Source organism: Schistocerca gregaria, chromosome 6 (genome assembly GCF_023897955.1).
Source record: "Schistocerca gregaria isolate iqSchGreg1 chromosome 6, iqSchGreg1.2, whole genome shotgun sequence".
NCBI lineage: Eukaryota > Metazoa > Arthropoda > Insecta > Orthoptera > Acrididae > Schistocerca > Schistocerca gregaria.
In genome coordinates this window covers 473,104,679-473,125,678 of record NC_064925.1, presented here as the reverse complement: position 1 = coordinate 473,125,678, position 21,000 = coordinate 473,104,679, and the positions used below count along the sequence as shown (strand labels likewise).

At 44.5% G+C, this 21,000-nt stretch overlaps 1 protein-coding gene across 1 annotated transcript in view; it reads right to left on the bottom strand.

Annotated features, from left to right (window-relative positions):
• LOC126278587 (lipase 3-like) overlaps positions 1–21,000 on the bottom strand; it is a 331,171-nt gene that overhangs the window by 14,526 nt on the left and 295,645 nt on the right. Inside the window, exon 7 of the mRNA XM_049978799.1 lies at positions 7,514–7,656. Within this exon, the coding sequence (XP_049834756.1) occupies positions 7,514–7,656 (143 nt within the window). The remainder of the gene's footprint in view (positions 1–7,513; positions 7,657–21,000) is intronic.

The window sequence follows — 21,000 nt, the reverse complement described above, 5'->3', positions numbered from 1 at the left end:
CGTCCGAAAACTCGTGAACGATTAAACACTTGTGACACCAGAAACTCTATAAAATAGTTTTAGTTCATGTCACAGTGAGCCCGTGCACATTGGATGTCCATTGTACACGTACGTCTGAATTGTTCATCCACGTTTCATGAAAATTTTTTGCAGTGCAACTCAATATCTACTTTTATGTCAAAAGTTTGTCCCAGACTGTAAAAGCTGGAGGGAGAAGCTCTTTGAAACACTCGTGTTTGGAAGAGTGTTCCCCTAAGAGTAAATTCTAAAAAAACACCCATAAAATTTCCTTTAAACTGGAAATCCGGTCCCAAGCGTTTCGTGAATAGTAGTCCTGTTGATACAATCACAACTAACTATTATTTATGCACTGAGTACAAGTTGTTCTAAAACTGTAAACTCATACCTCTGTTCTTGACTGGCCACTTTCTACTCGAATTCAGAGATTTTTAGTTGAGCTCTATAATCTTCCCCCAACCATGGATGTCAATCAGTTTGATAAGGGACGAAGGAAATAGCGGAAAAGCGCACAAAATGCTAGAGTCAGTAGTAAAATTAATCATCGATCAGCCGAAGAGACCTGCATCACCCCGCGAAGTAAAATAATGAAATTTGAGTATGAGGAGTGTGAATTAATAAGACTGACAACAAGTATTACGTATTTATTTTGAACTTAGATGCATAGAATGCTGCAGTGTTATGTGCGGAACGATGTGAGCAAATACCGCTTTCTGTGTAGCGAGAGCCTTGTTTAGCAGCGCCTTTTCAACTGTGACTTGCCCGCTTTCGCAGAGTGTTTGGTCGAACCCGTTAACGCTACAATTCAGTAAACAGAAAACCGCAAACGACGGTAATTTGAAAGCGCGCTAAACACGGAGAAGCGAAAAATGCAGTATTTTTATAACACTGCAGTAATTAAAATTCCGCGTTTTTCTCATTTGCCAACACCGCGAGTGGAAACCGCAACATAAACGGTTGTTTCATCTGCGTTTCTCACCTCAGTGGCTGCGAGAGGTCGCTGATGTAATTTACGAAATGGCGAATAATTTTCCGCACCCATACCTAAAACGCATTAAAGCAAGAGCATAAGCGGTATCACCACTGTCAAGAAGTTTTTATCTTTCTACATATTTTGTCAACCGGCGATGTTTTGTGGTCTACGATGCAGATCACCATTGTAAATCACTATTTCTGTCGAACATTAGTTAATCGATTCTGTCGCTTTTGCAACTTTCTCTTGTATGTAATGCTTCAAAACCTGTTGTGGTCGCCAATTGTATTTTGCCTGGAAATAGTACACAACTAACTGTATATCTGAAAATAGTAGTTAGTGAGATGCTTATATGATCAGCAATTTCAAACGTGTCGATGGCTTCTTACAAAATGCTTTTATTTTATTTTGTTTCGTGCTGTTCTCCCATTTATTTCTTCATTCCATACAATGCAGATAATACAGAGGCGGCTGCCAACAGATAAGCCCCAGCGGTTTACATGTTGAACCACGTTTCCTGAGTGAAAGAAAGTACACTGTCTTACAAGTGACACTTTGGAACAGTTGACAGCAATAATTCTCTAATATGAGCAGTAGAACATCAACGTGATATCGGGAACGCCTACAAAATTGTCCGCAGCTTGATATGTGGTGCCCACTGATGTGTCAACTAAGCACAATGTCACTTATTTCTTATTTCGTAGTAAGAAAACCACAGCACTAAAAACTTTTCTAGGAAAGTGGTTCGCGCCAAACAAATCCCTGTTCTGCGTACTATTTCTCTAGACACCACTTTCTTTCTTTCTGTCTTTTGCTGCCGCCTTTATCCCGCATTGTGCGCAGGGTCGGCATGGTTAAGTACGGAACTGGCATGGTTAATGTTAAGGGGACCCCATCTGTCTGCAACTAGTGTAAATCGTGAAATAGAGTGAATGTGGTTCAAATGTCTGCGATTCGCGTAATTGAGGCGGGACGTGGGGACCAGCCCGGTATTCACCTAGTAGGATGTGGAAAACCGCCTAAAAACCACATCCAGACTGGCCGACACGCTGACCTTCGTCGTTGACCCGCCGAGCTGATTCGATCCGGTGCTGGCGTGAGTACCCGAGTCCAGGAAGCAGCGCGTCAGCGCTCTCGGCTACCCTGGCGGGTTTTTCTAGACACCACATCAATCAGTTATTTCGTTTACGTGTTACATGAATGAACGTGTTTATGCCAGTAAAATAAGGAATGTGGGTAGAAACTGTGGAGAGCCAGCACATGAACAGATCCTCGCTGGTGACAGTTTGTTCATGGACACTGTTCATAGACCACAGTCTGGAATTAGTGAGAGTGGGATGGTTCTGGGATGAGCGGGAGGGGGGGGGGGGGGATTTTGTGGAATTGGTACCACAGAAACCTAGTAGGAACAAATGATCATCTTATTGATTAAATAAAGTGTGAAACTGACACTCAAGCATCAAATCAAAAGAATATGACATGTCTGGGAATCACACGATATTTATTTAAGCAATAGGGAAACGGACACTCTGTAAAGCAACGGGTCACAGAGAAGTGCTGTTGGTACACGGACGGTTGATATCTGCGATCTCGGCCGAGGGACTATGACCTGTGTCCAGGCGTATAACTACGTATCCCAGTACGCAACAGTAAATATCTTCCCAAATATTTGTTCTTTTTCCTTTCTTCTTAGCCTGTATTCTTCAGTACCCATTAACCTTCGCTGAGGTTGTCACTCCATCTTTTCCTTGGGCGGCCTATATTTCTTTTACGAGCTAGTAATTTATTGCCTACAATTTTCACAATCTTCCGTTTAACAATTCACTCTACGTGTTTGTTCCATTCATGTTTTCTCTTATGCATCCACTCATTGATGGAGACCATTTTACATCCTTTTCTAACGCTTTAACTTCTCTCTCTATCTGTTAGTGTCTTTCCTATAATCCTTCGCAGTTTTTTCATTGGCGTCGTTTCTAAAAATCTTATAGTTTTTGTTGTTTTTGATCTTGTCTCAGTTGTGTAAGTCATAACTGATACCACTGTTGTTTCGTACGTTCTTGCCTTTGCATCTTTCCCAATGTGTTTTCCCAAATTGTGTCATTTAAGACCCTGGAACGCTATTTATGCTGCTTCTTTTCCAGCACCATTTGCAACATTTCCATAGCTGGACAGCTCGATTCTAAGGCATTTAAATTTCATTACCCGCTGAATAATTTTTTTTCTATCTGCTTCCACTTTGCGTCTAATTGGTTTCAAAGAAATAATCGTACATTCGGTGTTTAGAGTGGATATGACCATATTTAGGAGTCTGGCTGCCACGTCAAATTAATGTAAAAGTTTGTGCAGGTTATCTTCACTATTCTCTAGCAGAACTGCATTGTCAGCATAACAAACGGTTTTTATTCCTTCGTTCCCCATTCTATAACCACTGACAGCCTATACCTTCTCTATGACCTCGTCCATGAATACATTAAAACGTAGCGTGCTTACACAGTCACTTTGACGACTACCACTATTAATTGCTGTACAGCTAACTATTCTGGCACCATATTTCGCCTGGATGTAGTTGCTGAAATAAATGTTTGAGTTGTTTTTTGTTAAGTTGTGAGGAATGCTCCGATTGTAGAACAAGTTTACGACATATGTTAACTGAATCGTATCAGGGGCATTTTGTAAGTACATTAAACAAAGATAACCTGGTCCATGATAGTCAGTGGACACCTCTTCGGCCTGTTTAAGAATGACTGCGTATTCGTAGATTTCCGGAATGTGTATGACACGCCGGCCGATGTGGCCGAGTGGTTCTGGGCGCTTCAGTCCGGAACCGCGCTGCTGCTACGGTCGCAGGTTCGAATCCTGCCTCGGGCATTGATGTGTGTGATGTTCTTAGGTTAGTTAGGTTTAAACAGTTCTAAGTCTAGGGGGCTGATGACATCAGATGTGAAGTCCCATAGTGCTTAGAACCATTTGTTTGACATGGTGCCCTAGTGTAGACTGATGACGAATATCCGAGCATATGGAATAAGTTAGCAGATATGTGATGGCTCGAAGACTTTTTAAGGAACAATACTAGTGCGTTGTCCTCGACTGCGAGTGTTCATCAGCAAGGAGGGTATAGTCAGAAGTGTTCCAGGGAAGTGTGACAGGACTGCTGTCATTTTATGTATACGTAAATGATGCGACGGGTAGGGTGGACAGCTGTTAGTGATTGCTAGTGATGCTGTGTTGTAGAGGGAAGTGTCGTCGCTAATTGACGGTAGGACTATACTGGACGACAGACACAATCCATAGTTGATGCGATGAATGACAGTTCGTTCTAAATGTAGAAAAAGTTAAGTTAATGGGACTGAGTAAGATAAATTATCGTGTAACGTTTCGCCATTAGCGGTGGGCTACTTGACACAATGCACAGTCGTTTTAAACGTAGTCTTTGCTCCGCTAACAAACAGAAATTATGCGAAATGAAAGCAGCTGTCAAAAGGTCAGTGACAGATTCTTTTAACGAATTTGAAAGCAATATTTTATCTGCAGATTCTAAAAATAACCCCAAAAAGCTTTGGTCGTACGTAAAATCTATGAACGCAAGAAATAATTCAATACCTTCTCTTGCTGACACTACGGGTAATGTAAAGGATGATGATAAACAGAAGGCCGAAATTCTAAACCTACCTTTCAAAAACTCGTTTACGGTAGAGGAATGTATCACCATTCCACCTTTCAATTACCGAACAAACGCAAGGATGGCTGAAATAGTGTTTAGTGTATCTGGGATTGTAAAACAGTTAAGATCCTTAGACGCCAAGAAGGCATCTGGCCCTGATGGTATCCCCGTAAGATTTTATGTTGACTATGCAACAAATGTACACCGTTCTTATCCATTATCAATCACAGATCATTGGAACAGCGGAAAGTTCCTCATGACTGGAAGAAGGCCCATGCCATAGCAATCAATAAAAAGGGTAGAAAATCGGATCCACATAATTACCGGCCAATTTCACTGACATCGATTTCTTGTAGAATCATGGAACAAATTTTATGTTCAGACATAATGACCTTTCTAGACTCCGAGAAGCTCATCTGCAGAAACCACCACGGTTTTAGGAGACAGCGGTCATGCGAGACACAGCTGGCCCTCTTTGTGCATGATATACAACAGGCTCTAGATACCGGCTCCCATGTTGATGCCATATTTCTCGACTTTCGAAAGGCGTTAGAGTCAGTTTCGCACTGTCGCTTGATCCAAAAAGTGTGCACTTACAGTCTATCCGATTACATATGAGGTTGGACAGAAAGTTTTCTAATAGGCAGAGGGCAGTATGTCGTCGTGAATGGGGTAACTTCGACAGAAACAAGCGTAACATCCTGTGTGCTCCAGGGCAGCGTAATAGGTCCACCGCTTTTTACGATTTACATAAACGATCTGTTTGATGGTATTGACGGTGGCATTAAACTGTTGGCCGATGATGCTGTAGTCTAGAGGAAAGTAATATCACACGAAAGTTGTGAACAAATCAATGAGGATTTGCAGAAAATAAATGCTTGGTGTAATGACAAGCAGTTACCTCTCAATAAGTGTAACGCGCTGCGTATAACAAGACAAAAATTCCCATTAATGTACGAGTACAAAATAAACGTCCAGTCTTTGGTAAAGGTAACATCCGTCGAGTATCTGGGTGTGACTATTCGAAACGATCTCAAATGGAATGACCAGATTACACAAGTAATAGCAAGGAGAACTCTAGATTGCGGTTTATTGATAGAATCCTGAAGCGATGCAGTCCTTCAACAAAGGAAATTGCTTAAAATACGTTAGTTCGCCCAGTATTAGAGTATTGTTCGTCTGTGTGGGCCTCTTACCAGTTTGGTCTGATTCAAGAGATTGAGGAGGTCCAAAGAAGAGCGGCAAGATTCGTGAATGGTACATCTAGCCATCGTGAGAGCGTTACAAATCTCATAGAAAGTTTGAAGTGGGACACATTTGCAGATAGACGACGCGCTAAACGGAAGGGGCTGCTCACTAAATTCCAAAATCCGATCTTCGCCGAGGATGTAGAGCATATACTACCAATTTTCAAATGGCGCAATGATCACCATTTAAAGATAAGGGAAATTAGAGCTCGGACAATCGTTTTTCTCCCGCGCGATCCTCGAGTTTAACAGAGGGAGGAAATATGACTTTGGCGCGAATTGTGCCCTCCGCCACACACCGCTTGGTGGCTAGCGGAGTATATATGTAGATGTAGATGCTCGATTAAATATCTTGGCGTAAAGTTGTAAAGCGATGTGAAGTGGAATAATGACAATGACGTGACAAAGGTTTAAAAATTAAAATAATTATTTCCTGTGGAGATACGTATCCACGACTTTCTGCACGTCAGAACTGCAACTTACGCACCATGGACTACACTTCTACTTGCCGTAACAGCGTTTTATTTATTCCTCTACAGAACTTCTCAACAAAGATTTGCTGCCTTGAAAAGTTCAGCCTCATGCAGTGTCGTATGAAGTTCATCTGCCGTAGGCCGTTCTCTGTGATGATAATAATTGAAAATGTGACGCTGTATCGCATCTTCTGCGAAAGGATCCAGTAGTGTTTGGCTAATGCTGTAAATGAAAGATGCGTATTTCGTTACGATCAATGTGTGTGTGTGTGTGTGTGTGTGTGTGTGTGTGTGTGTGTTGTTTTTGGTATGATATTTCGTTACGATCAATGTGTGTGTGTGTGTGTGTGTGTGTGTGTGTGTGTGTGTGTGTGTGTTGTTTTTGGTATGATTATCATGTCTGATGAAATACGAAATAAAAGGATCAGACCAAGGATTCGGGACCCAAACACGTTTAGAAAGAAAGAGGAACAAGGAACTGGAAGTGATCATCATATGTTGTAGCAGTTCGAAACGGGCGAATCGTTGGCGCACGACGTGGAGAGCTCCGGTTGGAAAAATCCAGCTCCAATGCGTGAAGTGTCAACTTGCAAGCAAGAAACTTCGTGTCAGATTCAAATTGTTTGCCGGACCGAGATGCGAGCACGGGACCTTTGGCTTTCGCCAGCAACTGCTCAACCAACTGATGATGTGAGGACGGGTCGTGCGTCGTGTTTGTGTAGCGCAGATGGTTAGAGCACTTGCCCGGCAAACGTCCCGAGTTCGAGTCTTCCTCCGGCACACAGTTTTAGTCTGATACGGAGTTTCATATCAGCGCATACTCTCCTGCAGAGTGAGAATTTCATTCTGCACGTAATTTTAATCAGACTACAGTGAGCTCCCTAAGTCAGTGAGCTATTTTAACCGGCACATCTGTTGTTGCTGTATCTCTGGAGAAACGCTTGGTTCCGCCTTACGAGACATCTAGTGGTCAATTCCTTTATTACATGATGGATCCCGAATACTTTTTTATCATATAGTGTATATTTTACAGTCGGTAGTGTTCGGTGACCTGGTACGGAACAAGAGTAAAACAGTTTTCGAGCTATTTAGTGGCACAGTCACCTCCCACACAGAGTCCTACAGCTGTTGCGGAGCTCACCTCGGCGGTGGTGAAGGGGTCGCTGTCCCCGTAGAAGACGGCAGTGTGCGCCGCCACCCTGTGCAAGGGGTACTCTGGGGGCTGCGCGCTGCCGTACACCCTCTGGTTCTCTTCGGCGCCGTGGTCGAACATGCTGAAGCGGCCTGTGGGCACACAAAACACCACGTTACCGCACATCGCTGATACCGAAGACGAGCGTGCTCTTTGACGAAAATGTAACAGTCCTCTGTACAAGGCTGCCACAGATTTCATCCCTGGGGCTGCTCACAGGAGGCGTCCGAAACTTTTTACGTGTCTATTAGGCAATGATAAGTGGCTGTCAGAAAGTTTCCATAAATTTAGACAACAATGTTCGTGGAGCGCGGCGATCTGGTGCTATACTTGGTTAAAAACAAGAGATTGGATTAATATTTCTTTAATATGATCGGTTTCGGCTTATGTTAAAGCCATCCTCAGATTTTTTTCTTGCCTCCTATGTATGGTGGTGGCGGCCCCCCATTATCACGTGATACCACGAGCGTTCACTGTGCACTCTGAGGATGGCTTCAGCATAAGCCGAAATCGATCGCAATAAACAAATGTTATTTCGACCCTGACTTATGTTCAAAAATGGTTCAAATGGTTCTGAGCACTATAGGACTTAACATCTGATGTCATCAGTCCCTTAGAACTACACTCCTGGAAATGGAAAAAAGAACACATTGACACCGGTGTGTCAGACCCACCATACTTGCTTCGGACATTGCGAGAGGGCTGTACAAGCAATGATCACACGCACGGCACAGCGAACACACCAGGAACCGCGGTGTTGGCCGTCGAATGGCGCTAGCTGCGCAGCATTTGTGCACCGCCGCCGTCAGTGTCAGCCAGTTTGCCGTGGCATACGGAGCTCCATCGCAGTCTTTAACACTGGTAGCATGCCGCGACAGCGTGGACGTGAACCGTATGTGCAGTTGACGGACTCTGAGCGAGGGCGTATAGTGGGCATGCGGGAGGCTGGGTGGACGTACCGCCGAATTGCTCAACACGTGGTGCGTGAGGTCTCCACAGTACATCGATGTTGTCGCCAGTGGTCGGTGCAAGGTGCACGTGCCCGTCGACCTGGGACCGGACCGCAGCGACGCACGGATGCACGCCAAGACCGTAGGATCCTACGCAGTGCCGTAGGGGACTGCAAAGCCACTTCCCAGCAAATTAGGGACACTGTTGCTCCTGGGGTATCGGCGAGGACCATTCGCAACCGTCTCCATGAAGCTGGGCTACGCTCCCGCACACCGTTAGGCCGTCTTCCGCTCACGCCCCAACATCGTGCAGCCCGCCTCCAGTGGTGTCGCGACAGGCGTGAATCGAGGGACGAATGGAGACGGGTCGTCTTCAGCGATGAGAGTCGCTTCTGCCTTGGTGCCAATGATGGTCGTATGCGTGTTTGGCGCCGTGCAGGTGAGCGCCACAATCAGGACTGCATACGACCGAGGCACACAGGGCCAACACCCGGCATCATGGTGTGGGGAGCGATCTCCTACACTGGCCGTACACCTCTGGTGATCGTCGAGGGGACACTGAATAGTGCACGGTACATCCAAACCGTCATCGAACCCATCGTTCTACCATTCCTAGACCGGCAAGGGAACTTGCTGTTCCAACAGGACAATGCACGTCGGCATGTATCCTGTGCCACCCAACGTGCTCTAGAAGGTGTAAGTCAACTACCCTGGCCAGCGAGATCTCCGGATCTGTCCCCCATTGAACATGTTTGGGACTGGATGAAGCGTCGTCTCACGCGGTCTGCACGTCCAGCAAGAACGCTGGTCCAACTGAGGCGCCAGGTGGAAATGGCATGGCAAGCCGTTCCACAGGACAACATCCAGCATCTCTACGATCGTCTCCATGGGAGAATAGCAGCCTGCATTGCTGCGAAAGGTGGATATACACTGCACTAGTGCCGACATTGTGCCTGCTCTGTTGCCTGTGTCTATGTGCCTGTGGTTCTGTCAGTGTGATCATGTGATGTATCTGACCCTAGGAATGTGTCAATAAAGTTTCCCCTTCCTAGGACAATGAATTCACGGTGTTCTTATTTCAATTTCCAGGAGTGTATTTAAACCTAACTAACCACCGAGCGAGGTGGCGCAGTGGTTAGACACTGGACTCGCATTCGGGAGGACGACGGTTCAATCCCGCGTCTGGCCATCCTGATTTAGGTTTTCTGTGATTTCCCTAAATCACTCCAGGCATATGCCGGGGTGGTTCCTCTGAAAGGGCACGGCCGACTTCCTTCCGCATCCTTCCCTAATCCGATGAGACCGATGACCATGGTGTCTGGTCTCCTCCCCCAGACAACCAACCAACCAACCTAACTAACCTAAGGACATCATCACATCCATGCCCGAGGCAGGATTCGAACCTGCGACCGTTGCGGTCGCGCGGTTCCACTCCGGCCGGCTCCTGACTTTTATTTTTACCCAAAAAGTTTCCGTTCTAACCGCACACAAACCCATGGACTACATGTCGGTGCTTATATACCAGCATCGGAGTCGTGTTGGGTTGCACATACACTGTAGCAAAGGCCTAAGACGCAGACTTTCCAATCGCGGCTTATATTTCTTATCCGTCTCAGCCCCCTCCTGCCTTTTTTCCTGTCTTTTAATAAATTCACATCTTTGCAGGTGGTTCAGAATTGTTCATTTTATTTCATCCTCTTCCTGTCATGCGGCATATGGAATTTATAGCGGTGTAGCTATGGACTTCTATGTGATACAAATTCAATACGACATTTGCAGAGTGGTGGAATGACATTAATATTTTCCCAATTTTCTTAAAGCAGAAACCTACATTCAGGAAATTACCATATACAATTATTTTCTTTAAAAAATTAAAAATTCTCCTTGCTAGGTTGTCTTCATTCGTTCTAATTTGACTTATGGTTAAATAAATTTTGTGTCTCAGAGTCAAGTTGGAACAACTGATATGTAGGTTGTTTGTTATAGGTAGAAACGAGAGGGAAGTGTAGAGGACAATAAAACGAGTAACAATCCAAACATAGGTCCAGAAACCAATGGTTTCCCCGGTACAACGTGTGACGACCGAGATTATGAGCACCTTATAACAGAGTCCCTGGGGTCCACACTGCAGATATTCGCTCGAGGACGAGTGTGTTGCGACAGGTGTTCCACGTGGCCTCTGGTAACGTGAAGGCAGACTTCAGCACGTCTCGTCACCAATGTTCAAAAACTCCCAGGCGCTTTTCGAACTCACAGACAGCCAACGCGTTCCCGGAGTTCACCAGTGCAATCAGTACAGTTGGAATAAACCGAAACATTTAAATGTCCCCACACAAAAAATATCCAACGCATTCGAGTCGGAGGACATAGCTGGCCATGGTATTGGCGTACTTCCGGAATGATAAATAAATCAAACAAGAGCAGTTTATCAGTGTGTAAATTACACCTTACTCGCTGTGTTCCGAAATAAACGTAGCCTTAACACACTGGCAGCGTTGTATCATTGCAACTTGACTGTTTACACTTCTTTGCAAAGTTGACCAATAATTCTTCTGTGGTATTGTGCAAACATAAACTCTGAGCCTGAGATGTTGTTATCGCGAATAGCAGAGTGCGAGAAGAAGTTGTTGAGAAGAGTGGGAAGTGGTCGGACACAGGGTGCGGTGTTGAGAAGCCGTGCGACATGAGGGATCGCAGCCTCTCGTGACCGGGCTAGCAGCGCCGGAGGAGACTTGGGAATTAATTGAGGATTTTTTGGTAATTTGCCTTTTTGTTGCACGTAGTTGTTGCGTGCTTGCGCACTGGTGGGATTTTGTCAGATTTGTGTGTGCATGCAATTAGAGTAAAACTCGTATCTTCCATGTGGCCAGTAGCGTGTTTATTGAGTAAAGGCTTAGTGGAGTAGTTAAAGTCTGCTTAAATTTCATCAGTCTTTAAATAATCTACTTTGCGAATGTAGTAAATTAAAGTCTTTATTGGTTTCTTTCGTTTTTTACACTGTTTAGGGGTAGTTGACCAAATCCCTCCTGACATTCACTTACTATATAAATAAAAAAACTGTTATGATCACGCTTTGCACTCTGCATGGACCCCAGTATTGCTTTCGAAAATTTTTTATCGAGCTGCTTATCGCGCAGTCACAGAGGCATGACGAGGTATGTTGTCTGTTGCGTACAGGTGCATTGAGAGCCGTTGTTAGGAGCTGTTAGAGAATATTTTGAAACTCGCATTCAGATACTTGAGAACTGATTTCTTTATCATTTGTAGGAAAAGTAATTAATGTCTGTTTCTTTACGTTCTCGGCCGGGATTCCATTATGCTCAGAGATGCAGCGTCAGGTATTTCCGCACGTCTTTCAGCTGAACAAACGATAATTGCTAATCTACACTAGTTTAAAAATAATTTAGGTCCAGTTTTATGACTGTAGGTGTGCATGCGCCGTATCGCGAAAACCATTCGTTTCCGGAACTGTGTCTATTACTGTTACTTTCCTGTGTCATTTTACTCTACTCTCTCCTTTTGTTTGTGCCTATAGTAGTGAAACACCATGACTATGCCAATTTTCCTCTACTCACTCCTTTCGTTTTTGCCTGTAGTAGCTAAACACCATGTATATGCATGAAATAAATGTTGCTTAATCGGTAAATACCGCGTATTTTTTTCTGAAAATGTATTTACTTCTTGGTCTGAGAATTACTTTACTTTAATGACTTTTTACCGACCAGTCCAGATCACATGAACGCTTCTTACCCCTCACTTTCAACAACTGTTAATAACGAGCGATGTGGCGCAGTGGTTAGCACACTGGACTCGCATTCGGGAGGACGATGATTCAAACCCGCGTCCGGCCATCCTGATTCAGGTTTTCCGTGATTTCCGTAAATCGCTTCAGGCAAAGGCAGGGATGGTTCCTTTGAAAGGGCACGGCCGACTTCCTTCCCCATCCATCTCTAATCTGAAGGGACCCAGGACTTCGCTACTTGGTCCCCTCCTCCAAATCAGTCAACTGATAATCTAGGAATTTTAATGTCATGTCAAAGCCATTTATCCGCAAGGCTTCCTTCTCACAGTGTTCACTAACACATCCTCCTTCTGTCAACTGAGCGCAACTTGAGCGCAACACCGAACAGATACCTCTTATAATGTAGTTGCGACATTGAAGTCAGTTACTACTTCATTTGTTCGACTGTCAAATGACTGAGTTGGTAAACATCACATAGGCTGAACTGCAATATATGGAACATGTACACTGCAGAGCCAAAGAAACTGGTAAGGCTATGCGAATTCAAATACACAGATATGTAAACGGGCAGAATGCGACTCTGCGATCGGCAACGCTTATTAAGACAACAAATGTTTGGCTCACTTGTTAGATCGGTTACTGCTGCTACAATGGCAGGTTATCAAGATTTGAGTTCGAACGTGATATTCTGTTCAGCGCACGAACGATGCGCTACAGCATCTCCGAGGTAGCGATGAAGTGGGGATTTTCCCATACGACGTTTTCACGAGTGTACCGTAAATATCAGGAAGCCAGTAAAACATCAAATCTCCGACCGCTGAGGCCGGAAAACCGTCCTGCAAGGAAGGGAGGAAGGACAACTGAAGAGAGTCGTTCAGCGTGACAGAAGTGCAACCAACCCCTCAGCAAACTGCTGCTGATTTAAATGCTGCGCCATCAACAAGTGTCAGTGTGCGAATCATTCAACGAAACATCATCGTTATGGGTTTTCGAAGCAGAAGGCCTACTCGTGTACCCTTGATGAGTGCGCGACGCAAAACTTTAAGTCTCGTCTGAGCCTGTCAACATCGGCATTGGCCTGTTGATGACTGGAAACACGTTGCCTTGTCGGACGAGTCTCGTTTCAAATTGGATCGAGCGGATGGTCGTGTAGGGGTACGGAGACAACAACATGGATCCTGCTTGCCAGCAAGGGACTGTTCAAAGTGGTGGAGGCTCTGTAATGGTGTGCAGTGTATACTGTTGGAGTGATATGGGACCAAATGATACGTCTAGATACGGCTCTGATGAGTGATACGTACATAAGCATCTAGTCGGATTACCTGCATCCATTGCAATTCCAACAGGACAATGTGACACCCCAAGCATTCAGAATTGCTACAGAGTGGCTCCAGGAGCACTATTCGGGTTAAACACTTCCGCTGCCCACCGAACGCCCCAGACACCAACATTATTGAGCATATGTGGGATAACTTGCAAAGTTCTGTCCAGAAGAGATCTCCACCCCCTCGTACTTCTACGGATTTATGAACAGCCTGCAGCATTCATGGTGTCAGTTACCTCCAGCACTACTTAACCCTCCATACACTTCTGCCTGCTCGCGGGGGCCCTACACGATATTATTCAGATGAACCAGTTGTTTGGGTCTTGAGTTTATACGCAACATGTAAAACGGATAAACAGTTTTGAAATTGTTATCTGCATACAGTCTCTGCAAATTAGAATCGGAAGATAAGGGAAACAGAAATCGGAGGAATAATTAAGTACCACTGTAAAGACTGGAGGACAGAGAACCGGTACGGGCAGAGAGGACGGGTGTCGCAGCACGTCAGTGTTCGCTCTGAACAGAAAGCATTCGTGCAGGGGCGGGACGCAGCGCTCAGGTGTTGTACTGAGCGACAACATCGGCCTTTCAATTATTCAGCCGCAGATGAAAATATTTTATGCCAGCGACAGGTGGCGTGTGCACGAGGCATTCTGACGTCGCTCAGTGAAACCCCGAACTTATTATCGCGTTCTCCGAAAAAAACACCCACACTCGCTCGTAGCTCCTCGCTCCCCGCAATCGACACGAATTCAAACAGTGGTGATAGGGGCGTCTGTCAGCTCATTTGACGTGCGAGTACGCTGCTGACATATTTTCCCACTCTTGTCACTCATTTCAGAAATACATTCGATGATGAAGTGCATCGGAATTTTGCAGCCTTCACATTTTCCGCGCGTCATGCTAGTGTGATGATAGAAAATGCAAATCGAGCACGCTTTATAATTACTTTATGAGCCAGTGGTATACACTGCTTCTATTGCTTACAAGTAGGCTTATTGTACGTACCACGTACTACACGAAGACAAAAAGTGCTACCCGTACGAATAACGACACCTAACTTTTTACCGGCTCTTCCTATGAAATTTTCTTAGGGAAACGGATAAGTGTCAGACTAATCATTCGACAGTTTCCTTATTCAGTCGCTCCTTCTATCTTTTACAGCGCGATGATACTACTTTTGTGGAAATCTTAAATTAATTCGTATTTCTGGGGACCGTACGTTAAGTCATTGTTTACAGAGATTTATTTCACTTGTCCAAGTACCACTCTGCGCCATTATCTCCCACAGTTCCTTAAAACCGACACCTTCTGCATTCCTTAATATCAGGTAATTCATTGCTCTATCAAACACTAACTATACGAAGGAATTTTCTATTTCCCTTGAATCATCTTCCCTTTTACATCCCGATTTGTAGTTGTTTCTCACCCTCACATAACCATCAGATGTCTTGTTGGAAAAAACGTGCTCATTTTCTGCGTTCTCCAGAGGTTTCTCATAGTCACCTCGTAAACTATCAGTTTTTATGCTAAGGTTCTTACACAATATCCGTTCAATACCGCGTCGACTTTTTCAACAATAATTTTTACGTGAACTAGACCTATAATGGTTAATTTGTGGTAATACCAAGAAAATATATCACTTTATCAAACATATTGTAAAAGTGCAGATGATGTGCAGTTCACCGAAAATACATACAGCAATAGTCCCAAGACACTTACGGGCCTTATTTGTGTCACTACGGTAAGATGATGTCGGCAACGAGGATATGGAAACACAGCTCCCAAGAAATCGGGCATTATAATTAGGAAAGAAAGCTTAGTAATTATTATATAGTTTTTTGGGTGTAATATCTCTTTATATTCGATTAATTATTCTGATACAATTCTAACCTTGAATGACGTTTACAAAATTTCTATTTTCATACTCGCAGAATCCATGCGCAAAATAGTTTCATACCATAGCTATGCCATGAGCGCCTAATTATTCTTTGTAGTACTCTCTCTGGTGGTTTGTTAGAAGAAAAAAGCTTCCGAGATTGTCTTCGTGCCGATTAGCCTCAGCTTTGTTTGAAGAATTGTAATCTGATTATTGAGATTTATGACCGAAGGTAATTGGTACGAAATTGTACAATTAAAAGGAAAATATATATATTGTTCCTTCAAACAAAAGGTGTGTATTTGACAATTGATAATTAATGATATTCATCGATGTACTGCGTAGTTGTTAATCAGAAGGGAACTTCCGAAAACTGGATACGAACCTGCATTTAATAATCCAAGAGCTCCATTACTTCTTCGGAAGGTTAAACTTCATCAAAGCCAAATATCCGCTTGATCTAAGGTTTCCCGACTGATTATGCAACGCTCCCAAAATTACGAGGCATTTTATTTGTACAGATTAGCAGACTGCCGCAAAGCACGAGCCTGCAGAGAAGAAGAATCATCGCCTGATTTCATTCTAACAAGTAAAATTTTTGAATCATTTTGAATGACTGAGCTATGACTGTGTTTCCTATCATGAATGATTGATTGCTCGAACGAATTGAGAACTACATAGATAGGAGGAAAAATTACATGGGCAAGGTGATCAATAGTGTCTAAAATAAATGACTGTAACTAAAGAAATATTAATGCCTGGAAGTTGGGATTGATTCCTTCGGCCCTAACACGAGATTTGTCGTACAAGTTGTCTCTCCATAACTATCAGCCAAATAGCCAATTCGAAAATTTTGAATTCGTGCCTTGATAGCTGCAGAATACAGCTTTCAGAGAATTCTTGAACTTATTCTGACTTAGAAATTTCATTGGTATCCACAGATCAGTACAGATTTAGAAAGTATCGCTCGTGCGAAACTCAGCGTGTACTTTTTCCGCATGATATTTCTGCTATCCATGGATGAAGAGCGAAAGGAAGATTGCATAATTCTAGATTAGCGGAAAGCGTGTCACACTCTGCCGCATTGCAGACATACGGAATACGTTCCCAGATATCTACATCTGTATCTACATAGATACTATGTAAGCCGCCGTACGGAGCGTGGCGGAGGGTACCTGCACCACTACATGTCATTTCCTTTCCTGTTCCACTCCCAAATAGAGCGACTGTCTGTATGCTTCAGTATGAGCCCTAATTTCTCGTGTCTTATCTTCGTGGTCTTTACGGGCGATGTATGTTGGTGACAGGAGAACCGTTCGGCAGTCAGATGCCGGTTCTCTAAATTTTCTAAGTAGTATTTGTTGAAAGGAACATCGCCTTCCCTCCAGAGAATCCGTAACACTTACGTGTTGTTCGAACCTACCGATAACAAAGGTACCAGCCCGCCTCTGAACTTCTTCGATTGTAAGGTGTCAGGCGAATTCAACACTTTCCATGAAAACCCTGACATGATAAGCAAATCCAGTAGTATGTCACATGGCTCCGAATAAATCGTGACATTAAATTAACCAAAGTAATACGAGTAACGAGTGAGCAAATGGAATACCACAGACTAACACAAGAATGCCTAAATGCATGTCATACCTACCCACCGAGAGACAGACGCAGTTCCGAGGGGAGAAACGAGAACAGAAGCCTAGAGAAGAACCGTGTTAAGCTAGAAGGCCCTACGATATGGGACGGACTGGACACCCACGTCGCCAGCTAACCACTAGGGCCACACCACCCGCACGTTATAGCGTGAGACTTTTTCGCGTCTCTGTTACGTCAAGGACCACCCCCCCAGCCCATGTTAAAAGCTAGAGCCCTCCAGAAAAACAGTATAGATCTTACGATAACACAAAAAGGGCCACACCACCCGCAAGTTTTAGCGTGAGACTTTTCCACGTCTCTGTTACGTTGCAAATTTTAAAAATATTGCCCCACCACGAAAAGTATAACGTTTCTCTTGGATATTCGGGAATCCAGCCGGATGTTCGCGTCGTTCTCGCACGATATTTCAACAGCGTGCCTCGCTGTCTTCTTCAGGTGCTACCTGAGACTGGTCCTTGGGTCGATCGAGTCCAGTATTTATGCCTGGGAGGAGCTGGGCGTTCCCTAATCGGTCCGCGCCGAGTCGAGTGTTCCATCTGTGGTCTCTCTTTACACGTGTACCACTGAAGGAGTCACTTGAGCTTATTGGAGAGAAGTTTGATGGGGCTCTCCTTGACCTGTTCAGGCATGTTCTGACATAGACATACTTCCTATATGGGGGTCAATTTTTTGAACAAACAGAAGGGGTGGCGATGGGTAGCCCTCTATCACCAGTGGTGGCCAACCTATTTATGGAAAGGTTTGAAGAGGAAGCACTCTCTTCAGCCAGATATCAACCCAAGTGCTTTTTTAGGTATGTGGATGATACCTTTGTCATCTGGCCCCATGGTAGAAGGAAGTTAGATGAGTTCCTGCTACATCTGAACTCCTGCCATCCGAACATTAAGTTCACAATGGAAATGGAGAAGGATGGAATACTTCCATTCTTGGATGTTCTGGTGAAGAGAAAGGAAGATGGCACATTTGGACACAGTGTGTACCGCAAACCTACGCACACTGACTTATACCTTCAAGCCAGCAGTTGCCACCATCCGGCACAGAAGAATGGAGTGCTCAAAACACTGGTCCACAGAGCACAAACTCTGTCAGATCCTGATAGTCTGGCCACAGAAATAGAACACTTACAATCAGTGTTCAGCAGGAATGGGTACTCCTCTAGAGATATCCAGAAGGCACTTCAACCTGCCAACCGACCAAAGGATCCAGAAGAAGAACCAGAAGAGGCAAAGAAGATGGCATACTTGCCATATGCCGGACCTATCTCTACCAAGATCAGCAGGATTCTCCAGAAATATGACATCAGGAGCATATTTTGCCCACCCACAAAAATTGGGGCTATGCTGGGGACTGTAAAAGATGACCTGGGGCTACGCAAGCCAGGTATTTACAACATACCATGCCAGTGTGGGATGTCATACATTGGCCAGACCACCAGAACTGTGGACATCAGGTGTAAAGAACACCAGAGACATACCAGACTCAGGCAGGCAACTAAATCAGCCAAAGCAGAGCATTGTATGGAACTTGGTCATTCAATGGATTACAATGACACCAAGATTGTGACACAGACCTCAAGATATTGGGACAGTGTCATTAAAGAAGCAATTGAGATTAAGGTCACAGACAGTCTAATCAACCGTGACTCGGGATACCAAATCAGCACTGCCTGGAATCCTGCGCTTGAGCTTGTGAAAACTCAACGCAGGACACTCCAGGATTCAGCAAGAAATGTAAGTGGAGACCGAGGGAACAACCGTGAGACAAGGTGTTGGACATTAGAGACCAGATCTGACACACCCCAGGTCATGAACTCGACTTCAGAAGACGGCCAGGCCGGGCGCGGACGGCAGAGGGAACACCGGCCACCAGAGAGGGACAATGTAGCCGCGTCTGGCGGGCGCGGACCTCAGATGGAACACACGACGCGGCGCGGACCGATTAGGGAGCGCCCAGCACGCAACAGAAGTGGAAACCGTAGTGACAGTCATGGGATAGAGTACCTAACATCTCATATCGGGTCTGACACACCTCAAATGACAACCACAACCGTTGAGGACGGCCAAAACCGGCGCCGACGGCAGTCGGAACATCCGCGACTGGAGGGGTACGTTGAAGCCGAGTCTGGCGGGCGCGGACCACAGATGGAACACTCGACTCGGCGCGGACCGATTAGGGAACGCCCAGCTCCTCCCAGGCATAAATACTGGACTCGATCGACCCAAGGACCAGTCTCAGGTAGCACCTGAAGAAGACAGCGAGGCACGCTGTTGAAATATCGTGCGAGAACGACGCGAACATCCGGCTGGATTCCCGAATATCCAAGATGTCAACAGATCGCCGGGAAAGCATGAAGAAGTATAACGTTTCTCATTGGATAGACAGAATTTTTGTAGGCGGAGCTTAAGATTAACATTGAGACCCTGATTGGTCAGATGAAAACACAGTCAGATAGGTTTTTTTTAAACCAACTTCGGTAAATGGTAGTAAGAAGAAGTTAGGAAAAGTTAGTTCCGAGACGGCGAGCTGGATGGCTGCTGCGCCGGCCGCTGCCCCCCTGAAGCTGCCTAACCAACGACAAGGTAATGAACGCACGCGATGCCGCATAACAGCGCATAAAGCTTCACTCAGAACTGCAGGAGTCTCATCTGTTACACCCCCTTTTTTGCGTAATGCTAGTGTCGATCGTAAATTAAAGCTCATGGTGTTCACATTTGCCACTTGAAGTAACAATCTGAAACGCGATGATTTCTCTGTTATATAATTTTTGAGAAGCCACATCAGCCACTGTAATTTACGACAAGTTTGATAAGTAATTGAAGATAATTGAGGGTCACTGTAGACCATTTTGATAGTTTTCTCTCTTGTGAAACTTAATTTAAACCTAGATTATAGATGTGATATGGCATAGGTCATCCTTCGATCCATTGTAGAACTTGGAAACCCACTCAGTAAATATTCGTTCACATTTTTGTTGAACGCAGTTGGTTTTTACCATCCTGTATTGAAACATTTCCTTTTATCAATAGTGCAATTTGTAAACAATGTTTTGTGAGTAGAATAAAATTTCCAATGGTAAACGTAACTGCTTTTTCGACGTTATTATACCAGCTAACTAAAAATAAGAAAGCCTTGAACTCCTTCCACTAAATTTAGTTAGTATTAAGATTCTTTTACAGGGAGTGCAGTGGAGCTGACGCTGAAATCATTAAGTATTTGGTTATATCATCGCTAGTCTCACTGAACTCTTCTGAATTCTACATGTCATGTGTGGTCTGGCGTCTCCTTACGAGCAACAGGTCCCAGGTTCTAACTAGTCAATTCCCTAAAAAACACGCTCAGAACGTCGTTGCACGAAAGTGGTAGGGAGACACGATATAGAACAGACACCACGCAGAATGTTAAACGATGTCTTCGTTCAATCCGACCTGGTACCGATTCCAAACACTCGAGCAGTACTCAAGAATAGGTCATACCAGCGTCCTATATGCGTTCTCCTTTACAGGTGAAACACTCTTTCCTTAAATTGTCCCAATAAACCGAAGTCGACCAGCTGCCTTCCCTACAACAGTTCCCACATGCTCGTTCCATCTCATATCAATTTTGCAACGTTATGTCCAGTTATTTAAACGACGTGACTGTGTCAGCAGGACACCAGCAATAATGTATCCGAACATTACAGGTTTAATATTTCTACTCATCCGCATCAAAGTACGTTCTTCCACATTTAGGGTAAGGTGCCATTCATCATACCAACTGGAAAATTTTTGTCTAAGCCGTCTTGTGTCTTCCTACTCAACTTCGACATCCTACCGTACACCACCGTATAATCAGCAAACAACCGCAGATTGCTGCCCACCCTGTCAGTCAAATCATTTATGTCTGCAGAGA